The sequence below is a fragment of the Phoenix dactylifera genome, chromosome 10, assembly GCF_009389715.1.
Source record: "Phoenix dactylifera cultivar Barhee BC4 chromosome 10, palm_55x_up_171113_PBpolish2nd_filt_p, whole genome shotgun sequence".
Lineage (NCBI taxonomy): Eukaryota > Viridiplantae > Streptophyta > Magnoliopsida > Arecales > Arecaceae > Phoenix > Phoenix dactylifera.
Window position 1 is genome coordinate 6,996,818 of NC_052401.1, and position 15,702 is coordinate 7,012,519.

The 15,702-nt window shown below is 37.0% G+C and overlaps 1 protein-coding gene across 1 annotated transcript; it reads right to left on the reverse strand.

The window, feature by feature from the left end:
• Positions 1–632: 632 nt before the first annotated feature.
• LOC103722828 (cytochrome b5-like) lies at positions 633–6,787 on the reverse strand. The gene is made up of 3 exons (XM_008813523.4): positions 6,594–6,787; positions 1,225–1,291; positions 633–1,131 (listed from the first exon to the last, which is right to left on the reverse strand). Exons 1-3 carry the CDS (start codon positions 6,678–6,680, stop codon positions 887–889), a joined length of 399 nt encoding a protein of 132 aa, XP_008811745.1. The 5' UTR covers positions 6,681–6,787; the 3' UTR covers positions 633–886.
• Positions 6,788–15,702: the final 8,915 nt, after the last annotated feature.

The following is a 15,702-nucleotide window of genomic DNA, read 5'->3' on the forward strand; positions in this document are numbered from 1 at the left end:
AGAAGTGAGTCAAATCCCAGTTGCAAATTCTGTAAATAATTTCTAGGTAAACCTCAGAAAGTCATGGTATGAACATTAAAAATCAAAAGTCACCATTAAATTTCTTTTTTAATTAGCAGAATAAAGGATGGGATAATATTGCCATTCGATCACTCCACTGTTGATTGCATCATTGAATTACCATGCTTGAGGAAAATCCAGGGTCAGAAGAACCAACATAAAACATGATTCAGAACATGCTGCATCAGTCAAGAGGAACAAATAGCTGAAGTCAGTATTACCATGTTGTAGAGGACAGTGCATGTATGAAAAATGAACTCCAATTCCATCATTCCTCATTTTGTCGAAATAAATTGAGGCTTGACGGATTTCGCAATTATTAGCAAGCACTGAGGACCTAAAGTGGAGTGCTTGGGAGACAAGAATTGTAGCATGACATTGATCCTGCTATGTGAATATTCTGATCTGTGCATTCTTCGTGAACAGAGAATACGATATTAAGTTTCTCTCAGTGAATTAAGCTTTCATCAAGTTTATATAGCACAATCTGATACCCGTTTGAGTCATATTTTACGATTAGCTATGCTGCCACTCTTTTCTATAGTTAGGGTCAGCTATAACAAACATAATTGTTGAAGAAGATAACATTTCAAAAGGCAACAAATGAAAACATTCAAGGGAATCTCAGGCATGGAGAAGAGTATATGTTCCAGTATTACAGGAATAACAGATGAAAATAAGTTAACCAGAAATGAGAAGTAACCCCAGAAATGAGACATAAGCAGAGAGTTAACAGACACACTTAAGTCTCCTAGAGTTGCAGTAATGGAAGACATTGCAAATACCGACTTCTCGCTAATTTATTTAACTTGGCAACACATTAAGCTCATTTTGTGTAGATTCTGATACCAACAGCCACCCCCAAGATAGCCAATGGAACCAAAAACTGGAGAAGCTTAATGATGAAATCAGAAGTCCTGTCCTGGTTGTAGTGAGGTTGCTTGGGAGGGGTGTATTTGACTTTGGTGGGAATTGTCGATGCATCTATCTCCCCAACACAGTACTCATCCATCATCGCCCTTGCAGTGGTACTGTGCCCCACATCCTCAAAATCATCTGTGGCATCCTTTCCTACAAATTGCAGAATCATATCACAGGTAAATTACCACATTGTCAAAAATATTTCACATATTCTTGAGCATTGGCAAGTCTAAACAGGTTTACCAGTTGACGACAACAAAACCTCGTCTCCGCCTGGATGATCTTCCAAGAATTTCGTTACATCATAAACCTGTGCAAACATAGAGATCATGTAAACGAGATGTTCAGTTTTAATGGCAACTGTGACGGCAAGGAAAAGAATCAACATGAACAGCTGCAAAGTATGAATGTCTTATGGAATCAGCAACTTCCAGCAGTGCTAGTAATCCATAACCATAATCATAATCATCAAGCCTTGTCTGAAAGTGCCAATGCATCACCGGTACAAGGTCTAGTACCGAGACTGCGAACCTTGGTAACAACTATAGGAGGCCTTTCAAAATATCAAACTCATATTTTGTTACACGAATATTGGTTAAGAGTTGGACCACACACTTTATGTCAACTCCTTGTAAAAGGAGCCAACAATTTTAAAATAATGATAGACCATTCAGATTGAAGATCCAAACTGTTGAACATAATCTATACTGCAAAAAAGATCTAGAAACCAAAATTCATACATTTCGAAGATCTCTAATCTATGCATCAAGTTGGTATAAAATGAGTAGTATCAATTACACTATTGTGGTTACAAGACATGATAGAGCATATAAATTGAAAAAGCACTTTATAGGTCATGATCTACACATCTTAAAAATAGATATATTTAAATTCAGTAGGTTTTGATGATTAAATCATAGTTAGACATGGTATCATATTATTAGAACCATCCATTTTAACATCTACTTGATTAGATTGGAGAGCACCCAAACACATGAATTTTGGTATATAGCACTTTTTTTATAATGTATATCATGTTCAACATTTCAGATCTTGAATTTGGATATCCTATCATTGATTTTGAAAACTTAACTTTTTTCAAGGAATTAATATGAAGTATGCAGTCCAACTCTTGTTTTAAATATTTTTTTTGTCTTCATGTTTTGTTTTACATATGTATAAACTATGCAAGTTCTTTTGGAGGCATTGCAGACGTTTGATAAAGTATCCAAAAATACAGAACTTCTGTTATTTTATATTCTCAACAAATATAATTTTGATTGCAATACAACTTCTAAGTTTTTTTGGTATTCCCTTTTGTTTTCTATTTCTATTTTTGCCGGACTTTAGTTTTGAGTATTACTATGTTTTAAATATCCTAGATAGCTTGTAAAGGTCTAAAAATGACTGAAACTACATAATATGCTATGTGGATCCCCATGACAAATATAACCTAAATCAATACATAATTATTTTCCCAATTTGTGCATTATTTTGCTCTGTTATTTCTCAGCTTGAAAAGGTTCTCTTCTTTTGTTTTAATCAAAACTCTGAGATCTAACCAAAAACATTGAAACTACTGAAATTCAAACCCACGTGCTCTAGCCAAAACCAAGGCTAAAACCAAGTTTCGATCTTTGATACCATTCAATTGAAAAGCACAGCACAAAGTAGAACATATATGATGGCAATGAATATAATACCTGTTATCAGCGATAATGGTAGTTCTTTATTGAAAAAAAATGAAATAGGCCCCACTATGCAAAATAGCATTACTTTAAGAAAAGACTGCTGCACAATCAGTTACAGAGAAAAGTGATTAAGTAGCTAAGAGAGATGGGGAAAAACAACTCAAACACGTGGAAAAGCACTTCCCTTGAAACCCAAAACATCCTTCAAATGGAGGAGAGGTACAACAATTGGGTTATAAGCAGCTGCTTAAGTCCAAACTGGATAATATTGTAGCACTTAAGGGCCTATTTAGATAATCCTATGCAATCCAGCAGAATTCACATGACCACAGGTTGGACCAGGCCTATAATCACAGAATTCACAAAAAAAAAAACCTTCGGAGTAGGCCGGCCCAAATCTCATAGGGAGAAAAAAAAAAAACCTAAGCATGTCTTTTTTTTTCTCCTTGCAGAAATAGGCTGAAGAGGTCTGGTTGACATGGGTTGGGCCAGGCCTCATATTCTGTAATACTAGAAATCCTGTTTCCAATCTTGAAGATCCAGCCGGGTTATCCAAACAAGCCCCAAGTTTAGTGGACTTCAAAGGACTGCAATTAAAAGGGTCCAATAGTATGTCTAAAAATTTGTAGTGAGATAGAGCAGAAAAAGGACATGCATGGCCACTGCCTTCCATATCTTACCCTTCTACTCCTCTAATCTTATGTTTTTCCTCATTATCTTTCTTCTGAACTCTCCCTTTTATCTGCTGTCTTCTAGTCAATCTATGACTATTCTTGTACATTCTTGAAAGATTCAACTTATGTAGTTTCTTCCTTTAAATAGCTTGCTATTCTGACTGTCCTCATTCTCTTCTATTTTAATTGCACATGTGCTTGAATGATGCAACAATTTTCTGTCACCAAACAGACAACACAGACTTCTTTGATTATCATAGGATTAACACACTGTTTTAAGTTTGTTTGGACTGCAATTGAGATTTATGTGGACATCCTCTTAAGTTTTATTGCTTAATGACCAGAACATATTTAGGAGCTTTGACCTATCAAATGACCTTTTAGGCTTGCCATAATTTCCTTAGAATTTAAAGCAGTTTTCTTAAAAATGCTGCATAAACTGTTTGCTGAATGAAATTGAAAGCAAGAGTGAAAATGAAAAAGCAAGAGCGAAATTGGAAAAAACAACACTGTCCATTATAAGAATGTAGTACTTGGACATCAAAAGCACATTAAGACCACAAATTTTCGAGGAATAAGTCACAACATGATGGAAAAATATCAAGCGCTGAGAAGTATAAGAGAAAAATATCAAGCACTGAGAAAAATATCAAGGGATAAGTCACACAATTGCACGTTCGAGCTACAGGCCTGTCCAGACCTAAAAGTTTCATTGTAAAACTCGATCTAGAAAATAAAAATTAGAAAAGAAAAATGAAATTGGACAGTTGCATTGTACATCTTGAATAACTATAAAGATTTGGATGAAATTTAGAAAGCATACTTAGTGGATTGGATCACATTGACCTATTTCTCTAAATGCTGCAAGTGGATCAGATTGACCTTTTTTGTGGTCCACAACCAACTGGAAGAATATGAACCTATCAAGTGAAAATAACCTGATTCAATCTGAACGAGTCATTTGGATTTTGGATGAAGCTTGGATCCAGAAAACGTCATTTGTTTAAAAGATAGAATCAATATGGATCATATAAGAGCTCCACAACCAACTGGAAGAATATGAATCTATCAAGTGAAAAAAATGATTCTCTGAACCAATCATTTGGATTTTAGATCAAGCTTGGATCAAGAAAATGTGACTTGTTTAAAAGATGGAATCAATATGGATCGTATAAGAGCACATCCAAATCTGCACCAACTTGAAGCTAATACAACATTTTTCCTCAGCCACCTTGGCCCTCCTCAAATATAAGAAACTACCGTGCCGTTAGTAATAACTTTGAAAATGGGCAGGGTGTCTTGAGTTTTCAGAAAGCTGCAGAGCAAGGTTGTGATGAATGAAATGAGCAGAGCTATTCACTAATGAGCCATTAGGTATTATATATACTATCATTAGATGATAAATCTTAATTATGACTGATGTAACATAGCAATGCATAACATTTGCATGTATGTAAAAGTTGCAGGGAGTTGCACACATATATATCCCCCTTATGAAACTGAGGATCGATTACAGATAGAGAATATGCCAATAAGATAATAAATGCATGAAGTACCACATGTCTTCATATTGATAGTAGATGATATTAAAAACACATTCATGAGAAACTAGATTGCCAGCCATCTAGACCAAGGTTTTAAATCCCGTGAGACTGGATTGTCTCGGTTTCTCCATGAAACGAGAGGCCCTGCTGTAGTGCCTCATCGCAGCAACCATCCCGGTCAAGTGTCCAGGTAGCTACCCTCCATCTCTCTCCCATTCTTCTTTCTTTTATTTCTTTCTTCTTTTGTTTGTTTCTTTTCTTCTTTCTTTCCTTTCTTCCTTCTTTCCTTTCCTTTTTTTTTCTTCCTTTCTTTCTTTCCTTTTTCTTCTTCTTTCTTTTCCTTCTTTCTTATTTTTGTCCTTTCTTTCTTTTCTTCTCCCTTCCTGCCTTTCTTTATTTCCTTTCTTCCTTCTTTTCTTCCTTTCTTTTCCCCTTTTCTTCTTCTTTCATTCCTTTCTTTCTTTCCTCTTTCTTATTCTTCCCCTAAGTGGATGGCTCTTGGAGTCCATGTCCCAGTCCCAATTTCTCACATGAACGGGATAGGACGGATGGGATGGCTCTCGTCCCACCAGGATTTAAAACACTGATTTAGACAACCTTTAGGTAATACAATGGATATATGAATTGCACATGTATTGCCTATGTCTGAGGGCAATTGATGAATCCAGGCTAGCATTGAGATCATTGCACATTACTCAAGAATAATATTGGGACGAGAAATGACATCTTGCTGCCTATATAACATGAGTTTTTCTAGACAAGATGCAAGATTCAACAAAAGAATGATCAATAGAATCAGTGCCTCAATCAATAAAGCTACAAAACTCAGTTCGAAGAGCAGGAAAGACAATAGAAGTAACAGAAGCACGAAGATGTCAAAAACAATGTATAGGCAAGTAGCATTTGGATGGATTATAGAACACATGCAAACTGAGTTATCAAGAGAACAAACCTGACAATGTCCATGAAGAGATGAATAAGCAGGCAAAGCCCCTTAACATCTATCAAATTCCAAGTGCAATTTAGCAGGGTTTTCCATTAGCAAAACAACTCAAATGAAGCCCCATCACATTACCAAGATATGAGGGTCGACTAGACAAAGCACAACCATCAGTAGGTATGCTCCCTCTCTTTCTCTCTCTGATTGCATAAGTTCCCAGAGAAAATTCTTTAATAAAATTATAATCTTTAAGATTGTCTTCTGAATTCTGATCTTCAACACTGAATGGAGTCCCCTCATGCTCATCTGAATTACTAAAACTTCACAACATATGCTTGGCATGATTAATTATCTAACTAACCAATTGTGCAAACAAGTAGAGTATGGCTGGATTCTTAATCTTTTTTCTGCATAGACGTAAGTATTAAGCAAAATATTTTGCATGTACTCATAGATATCAAAGGGTTTTATCTAAAAATCCTAGTGTATCAAAATACTTCTGCTCCAATGAGAGAGATCAGCCCTTTCTGTGCAGCAACAATCAACAAAGCTTCACCTTTTCCCACTAAAAGTATCCCAGAATCGATTCGTTAGATAGGTAAATATTCCCTTCCCCTTTTTTCATTAAACCAATCCCAAGAGACGGATCCACAGATAGATAGATCAATTCATGGACGACCAAACAAACATGTACAACAATGGACCAAACTACCAAAAGATGAGATTTTTTTTACCACAGATCGCGAATCAAATCCAAGAATACCTTGCCGCCGATGACGAGCCAACAATCCTCGTTGGAATTGTGCTTCGAGGCTTCCTCCAACGTGTACACCTTCGCATCGCTCCCCATCTCTCTCTCTCCCTCACTCTTTCTTGGATCCCAACGAAACCAAGACAGTAACGAAGAAGACGACGATTTGGAGGGGGGTAGAGAGGCACGGTAGGTGAGCACGTCTACTTCATATTTATATAAAGATATCTCATTTTTTTAATAGAAAATGGAAGGAAAAGGTGTGAGATCCCTGTCATCAGACAAGAATCTACCCGGACATTTACCAAACCCAGTCACAATCTGACATGGCAATCTAAGGATGGATATCCAGAGAAACCAACGAATACCATCTTGACACGTCATTTGGAACTTGCGGGCACCGCAATTACGGTTTTCCGGAAACCCGACTCCACCGAGAGGACGTGTTTTTTAAGATCCGCATAGATGGACGGCTGTGATGAGCTGAATCTATACTTCGCTGTTCAAGAGGAAACAGCAGATCCTAACTTTGCTTTGGGGTAGTATTGACGGACTTCCTAATTCCTAAAAACAAGATTATTTTAATAAACAGTTTTTAAAGCATCAGGCTGAACAAATCTCAGGTGTCTGATTTTAATGGACGGTGTGGATGGATGCAAAACATGAGAGATGAGAAGGGAGTAGTTGGCTGGTAGTTGGCTCATAAAACCCTACTAAAAATCTAAATTTACATAAATACTTTCTTTATTTTTGTACTTCATAAAATACTATTTTTTGCAAATATCTCTAATTTAACCGTTGTTCTAACATTATTAATAAAAACTATATTTATTTTAATAAAATAAAATAAAATTTTAAAATTATTTTTTTTCTCCATCACCGCTTTATAAATATTTTTTTATCCATCTATCCATTAAAAATATTTTAGTTATTTTAATTTAAAATCATTATTTTTTTAACGGTTTTAGATGGCATGGATACATATAACAAAAATAAAAAAAAATAGAATAGTAAAACAAATATTTTATAAAAATATACGTGTAAATATAAATTGTGAAAGAATATTTATACAAAATTTGATGTTCCGGAGGATATGCCTGCAAAAAAAAAAAAATATTTTTAATGGACAGTTTTGAATGCATCAGGCTGAACAAATCTCAGGTGTCTGATTTTAATGGACGGTGTGGATGGATGCAAAACATGAGAGATGGGAAGGGAGTAGGTGGCTGGTGGTTGGTTGGCTCACCGGCTGGTTTTCTTCTTTCCCTCGCACCCCACAGTGGGGGTTGTTGGCCCATCATTATTATTTTTTTTTCTCCCCTGCTTTTTTCTTTCCTTAAGATGATCCCATTGCCTATTGTTTATGCTCAAACTTGGTGCTGATTCAATTCGCCCACAGGATGATCATTAAAGGCTGGGCTCGACCCACTTAGTTTGGTGGAATCCGGCTTGAGAATTGAATGCGGCACAATGACCAGTCTCGATCGTTGCTAACTTAAGGTTTAATGGTTTGGACTAATAATAAAATTTATTGGTCAATGAGAGGTTGGAGTTGGCAAGAGCTTATATAAATGGCCCTTGAGGGTGGACTTAAATATGTACATTAAAAATCATGTGATATAGATGACTTGACTTGTGATTTTTTTTTTTTTAGCTAAAAACGGGAGTATCATACGTAACGTGTATGGATACAGCCAAGAAAGCAAAAAGCAAAACATCGCGCAGAACACTGAGCAACTCTGCCTTTTCCACCCAGAGGTGGTTCCCGAAGCGGTCGGCAATGAAAGAAGTCATCCAATCCGCGGTCTCATTGGCCTCTCTAAACACATACTTCGCCTGAAGTACCATTCGACCACAAAACATGGTCCGAATATCTCTTAGAAGTGGGTGGTAATCGCCGGCTCTCCCCAAAACCTACAGAATCCATCCAATGATCGTTGCAGAATCGCCCTCTAGAAGGACCTCTCTCCCCTGCAAAGCATGCCATATGTAGCACAATGCAGACCAGGCCGCTCTCAACTCTACCCCTGGCACCGAGGTGTCAAACAAATGGTAGCTCCCAGCTGCAATCATCCTAAAGTCTGGACTCCTAACAATGAAGCCTGCACCTCCTCTCCAAAAATAAATGATTAAGAAATTTGCTACTCGATAGAAGTACGGCTATAAATAGGTCAGGTTGACCCATGATTCGACCTGACCTGACCCGACTCGTTAGATCCGATCCGACCTATTTGCACCCCTAGATAGAAGTGTTGATTGTCAACAACAAATTAATTGCCCATAGTTTGGTGAACCATCCTAATAACACACCATCCCTCCATAATTTAGACATTCTTTTTATATACGGGAATCCTTTGTAAAGGCCACTGCATTATAAGTTCATGAAAAAAAAAAAAAGACACCAGAAATATCGTCAAGCAAAATGTAATCCAAATGAGGAGATAATAGATAAATGCGCACGTTGTAATAATGTTAAATTGATTTGTGTTTTTATATAAGTTATAGAGCTGATATGCTTCTTCCCAATTCTATATAGATGTTTCTGGTAATTAATTTTATACAGATGTTTAATTGCAGTACGATTCTGTGGTTGTAGTTCCTCAATAGGAGAGTTGATTGACAAATTAGTTGCCCATAGTTTGGAAAATCTTCCTAATAACATATTATCCCTTCATAATTTATATTTGGGAGATAAATGCTTCTTAACACCTTTTTATATGAGGGAATCTCCTATGAAAGCTTCATTACAAGTTCACGAAAACCTCCAGAAGCATTGTGAATCAAAATATATTCAAAACAAGGAGATAATAGATAAAGGTGCACCTTCTAATAATATGAACTTAACTTGTATTTTGATATAAGTTATAGAGCTGATGTCCCTTTCATTGTAGTTCCATAGCAATGTTGCATAAGTGGGTCACTCGATAAGACAATCTCTAAATCCCCTCATTTGGTCCAATAGATCCTTTTTTTTTCCTTTTCCTTTAATTCTTTATATTTTTTGGAGATGAAAAATTAAGGAATGGCCATTTAAATTCATTTTTTCATGGAGATATACACATAAGAGTGAACAAAAGCAAAATAAATTGTAAGAACGAATGCCATTTTTAATTCTACTACAAAAATAAAAGCACTAGACTTATCTCGATATATCTTCCATGGTTTTTATGAAACACTAAATGTTCCTCAATTCCCTCTCCTTCCACATTCTTCACCAAATGACACATAACATCCCATTTTCTTCAGCCTTTTTAAGATTCCTGAAAGAAAGCGAAAAAGTAACTGGCCCAAAGTCCTCGATTCAGACTAGAAGTAGTTATAAATTACTTTAGTAAAAGGATATCTGAATGCGATATCTGCCAAGGAATTAAAGAAGACATTGAACATTGCATTATTACTTGTTCAGTAGTAGCTACTATGTGGAACACAAAAATAATGCAGCAATTCTCACATTCAACTCAATGCAAGATCTAATTGATTTCTATTCGAACAAGCAAGTGGCAAATTTTGATAGATCATTGATATGTTACGCAGGCTAGATTACTTGGAATGCAACAAATGAGCACATCTTTAAGGGGAAATCAAACAATCAATATGAAATTAGCCACCATGCTCGACATCTTACGAAGGAATTTTTTGAAGCCATATCAAGCATCATCGAAGCCGATAAATTACAGCACCAAAACTAGGGTGCCGGCAGCTCAGTGAGCTCAAATGTACATGGGCACCCCCTCCCTGTGGATTCGCAAAGGTGAACTTCGATATTTCATGGAAGGAAAAATAGGGCCATAATTATTATAAGAGATCACAGTGGATCCATTTTACAAAATTTAAAGCATCTCAAGTTCTAGAAACAGAACTTAGAGCGACCAAGGAAGGAATATTAGCAGTTATTAACCAACTTAGATTAACCAGAATATGGTTAGAAGGTGATTCAAGCACCATTATGAATTGGATCATGAAACGTCTCAATAGTTTCTCCACGGCTTCAAAGCTTCCATTACTTTCAGATATCATCTATTTTGCTTCTTTATTGGATTTCTTCTTTATAAGCCATGTTTTTAGAGAAGCCGACCAGCAAACGGATAGACTAGCAAGAGCCAAAAGCCTTGTTATATGCATATGCTTATGGAGTCTAGTCCTTGTCAGCTTAATGTAGTTCAATTTGTTCTTTTTGGGATCATTTTCCCCATTTGTACCTAAAATATCATACAAAACATAGGAAGGTGGACTATGCTATGATGTATTAATGAAATTATTAGTTGGAATTATGCCTTTCCAAACAACAAGATACTTGTGAATGCTTGATATTTCTAGGAGGCACCTCTGCTCATATTTGGATGAATGGGCCGGTTGGGATTTATCCATGAGTAGGGGTTGGGCTTCATGGTTACATGAGTTTGGGCCGGATGGGCTCTCCTACCTCTTTCCCTTTGCTTCTCTCATCATCCTTTTCCCTTTTGTTATTTGTGTCTCTATTTTCCTTTTTCTGGTCGCCTTGTTCTCCTTTTTGTGTGCATCTTATCTCTAATGGGATGTATGGTGGCCTTCCCTACTGTTTTGCTGAAAAAAAAGATATTTTTAGAAGTCGAAGCGTTCGAAATAACTGAGAATTGATACCGAAATTCATCTAGAGTTGAAAAAACTATAATATGTTTTAATAAAAAGAATTTGTGAAGGTGACTGCCAGCCTATTTGGGCTTAATAACGAACTAGACCTGGTCCACTTGACTGGCTCAGTAAACATAAAATGGCCCAATCCAAAAAAAAATGGCCCAGCACGTGCTTTGCATGCGCACAGGTAGGTAGATAATTATTATAGTATTTAGAGCATAAGTGGATAAATCATAAGTCATATAATTATACTTAAGATGAGCATAGGTAGGTAAATACTAGGGACATTGGGATGTTAATCTATGATAATCGTGGCATAAGTTATCTAATAAATTATAAGTTTATTAAGGGTTTGTTGCTATCTTGTAGATATAGGTTAAGATACCTCCACGCTGGATGAAAAAGACTGCTCAAAATGCAGCTACAAAGGCATCAAACCAGCAAGTTAATGGCACTCCTCAATAAGAGGGAGTCATTGATCCTGCCAGGAACCATTAGATAGAGCAACTGAAACTTATCATAGCCCAACCGAAACCTACTCATAGAAGTCCTTCACCGACAATATGGATAGAGACATGGCCACCTAAAAACTTCTACTTCTACTCAAACTTGAAACCCTCTTCAGAGTGGAAAAATCTGTGTATTTCCAAGAGTTTCTTCTGACTTGAAATAATTAAAACTGCAACACAATCCTGTGCATATCCTTTTTTTGCCCCTACAACTACTTTCTTAGTTTGATGACAGAAAACTTTCAGAGTAGCTGTTTCTTATTACTTTTCCTTCATTTTCTTTTGTTTCCTGTGCTGTTGTATCTGAGATGCTTATCTAACCCTTATAGTTAGTTGAAGGCCTCTTTGAGAGTAGATATGTTAGCTATCTGATGGGTGAGGAGCAACGAGGAAGAACTAGAGGGGAAAAAAAGGTTAAAAAGATAAGGAGTGTTTTAAGAACGTATGCGTCTCTTGGTTTCTTGTACTCTTGTTAGACCCGATTCTGATACCCTTCTTGTATTCATTTCTCCTCATGAAATGAATCTAGGGGGAACCTACATTTCTGCCAAAAAAAAAAGAGAGCATTATCTTGTGCACTCTTCTTCACTTCCTCTACGTTAAAAAAAAAAAAAAGAGAAGAAGAAAAAGAGAGAAAAGGACAGTCGTAATGCACTTTTTGGATTTTCTGTTGGATCTCATGTCTTCTTTTTTTTCATGTAACATCCTCGATGCTATGACAAGCTGCCCTTGATCTCTACTTTATTATTGTGTAAAGTGGCAAAAGTCAAGCAGCCTAACCAGTTGATCCAGCTTTTACCAACACCATATATTACATTATGATATCTTGAGTAATATTTTCTTTACATATTTTGAGCAATATATAATGTATATTACATCTTTGTCCTTTTTATCTCAGTTAAGGTATGTTTGGTTGTTAAGAATTATCTTCTTAAAAAATTCAAAATATAGATTTTTTTTTCAAAAGTAGTTATTTTTTTTAAAAAAAGTCAGATTTCCTTGCAACCAAATATACCCTGATATAGATTGCATACCGATGCAATTTTAAGTTAATTGTTTATTAACAAGTTCTCTAAAGGATTTCTAGGTAGTATGTGATACCACTTTCATATTTCTATTTATAACAATAGCAAACAAAAAAATTTAGCAATTAATCTTGGGTTTTGGTATTTTGCATTATTTTCATAACATGGTTGAAAAATGCATGTGCTCGAAGAATTTCATGCTTGGGTGGTAATACTTTTGTGAACAAATTTTAGGTTATATCACAATTTTTGAAAGGATAAAATTTTATCTAATTGTGTCGTAAATATGTCGGTCTTTAGCCAAGCACCTTGGTCTTCCTTATGTCGATGCATATCTCAATTCGGTTGGGGCAAATTTCTCCCATGGAGCCAATTTTGCGACGGGGGATCAACAATCCGAAATCAGAACACATCTTTCTTCCAAACCGGCTTCAGTCCATTCTCCCTGAACGTGAAAACTTGGTAGTTCACTAAGTTCAAGTCCGGGTCCCAATTTGTTTGCAACCAAGACAAGTATAAATGTCTATTTAATCTTCGAACACAAATGCAATCTCGTCAATGTGTTTCCTTAGCTTAAGAGTGAATGCAAATTAGATGGAAATGGAACAGTATTCATATTACTGATGTTAAGATAATTTTGGTGCCATAGGTGGAGTATTCAAGGACCAATTACCCAAGGAAGATTAGTTCTCTCAAGCACTTTATACCTTTGGCATAGGCCAAAATGATCTCACCTTGGGCTATTTCACAAACATGACAACTGAGGAAGTCAGGGCATATATCTAGAAGTGCCAAGCAAATTCACTAACGATATAAAGGCAAGGGAAAGCTCGATACTGTTACTAGTATTAGAATCTGAAGCCAGATGTTTGGATCACCAAGACCCGGGATTTCTAATCACTATACTATGGGTTTTGTGCAGGATATATATGGGCAGGGTGCTAGGTTCTTTTGGACTCATAACGCTGGTCCTTTTGGCTGTCTACCAGATGTTTGGAGCTCCCTTTAATGAGGTGCTTGAGCCATCTTATTGAAGGGAGCTCCAAACATCTAGTAGACATCTAGCTCATAGCCTTCTGGGCGACTCATGTTTATCAGAAGACGAACAGTGTTACTGATTGGATTGTCTCCTTCGTTGCACATCATTCAGGAGAGTTTTTTTGTGGTCTCAACTCCATTCCTTCCCCTCTCAGTCATCGTCTTCTTTTTGACTCTTATGGGTGTACTCATGCACGTACGGCATGAGGTACCGTTGTATAAAAAAAATGAGGTGGCTCAACTATTCATTGTGAAGCTTAAGGAAAAAGTGGCTGAACTCAGCAAGGACCTTCCCCTCGCCGTGCTCACCTATGTCGATGTCTGTTCTCTCAAGTTTCAAGCTCATCAGCCATGCCAAGAAGCATGGTGAGAGCAAAAATTTTTTTCCATCTCACGAACAACATTTAGTCGAAGGCTAGATCGTAGTAGTTTCGATTCCTGATCATACCTTGATGAACTTGCTAAAACTTGCCAGGATTTGAGCATCCATGTACTTGTTGCTTGCGTTGGCATGGTGGCGAGTACAACTACAATGCACGTTTTGGCTGTGGAGCCAAGATTTCGGTGAATGATACCGAGGTTTTGGTTGGGAAGTCAAGCAAGAATCCCTCAAGAGTTCATTACACCGAAGCTGCGAACGGATGGGTGTTTGATCGGATTGTAGATCGTAAATTTTCGGATCCGCCAACCCCGCTAAGGATGGCATGCCAAAAAAAAGGCAGCGGGATGGCATGCCGACCCCACTAAAGATCTTAGTGGCAGTGGACAGCTGTCAGTTATTCAATATCAGGATCTCTGGTGCAGAGCTGAGGGTTGCCTGGGCGAGCCTTCAACATGCTCGGCGAGTGCTACTAGCTAGTTTAATCATACTAGAGAGTGACTCGGCCATGGTCATCAGTTAGATCCAGAAGGGTCCGAGGACTGCCGACTCCGACCATCTCTTGCTTTGAGCATCTGGATGATGATGAGGGATTGAGGGGCCGTCTAAGCTAAACATGAATTTAGAGAAGCTAATGGGACTGTGGATTGGGTGGCCGCCTATATGGCCAGACATGCTGGTAGCACCTTGTGGGTCGGGCATGGAGAGCTGCCTCGGGAGCTCCGCAGTATTCTGTTTTCTAATTTTATTGGATGTATTCGTACAAGTATTGTATGAATTACCTGCTTTAGCACAAAAAGAAAAAAGGCATAATGAGCAGCATGCAAATTTGAGCACAAATATTTTGGCATCGCCAAAGACTGCAAAAACAAATCTTAGTAGTATGAGTAGTTTGTGATCATAGAGTTTATTTTCTTTGTTGCTGATGCTACTAAGTACTTGCGATAATTGTTGATATAGAACAAAATGTGAATGCAAATTTTAGGAGTTTAATTGTTTGTTAGTCTAGTGCAAACTTAGTAATTATAGTATGAGTGAGACTTTAAAAAAAATATTATTAGCATGGTGAAATGTGTACATGCTATGGAACTTTGTTATTATTTAACAATTTGGGAACTATCATGGCCATGTTTAGCCAACAGGCTAATCATACTTAATATGCTTGCTTATAAGCATCCTGCATAACTTGTTACCCTTTCTCTGATTGCCTCTCATCAGCGTCAGAATAGATATCATCCTTTCCCTAAACAACTTGATGAATATAACTTACAATCAGAGGTTGTCTAATATAGAGTAAAAGGCCAAAATTTGCTCCCTTAGAGGTGGTACCTTGCAAGTAACTCAATTGAATCTCCCTAAAGAGGTCATATTGTGGAAGCTTTAGTAAACACAACCTTTCATTCTAGTTTCAGCAATAAAGTATTCCTATTAAATTGGGACATAGTGCATGTTTAATTGGGGATTTGGGGTCTGGAATGGGTAGGGCTGGAAGTGGGCCCAGCCGGGCCAGGCCATGACATACTCGAAAAACAAATTAGCTCTATTTAAGCCCAAAT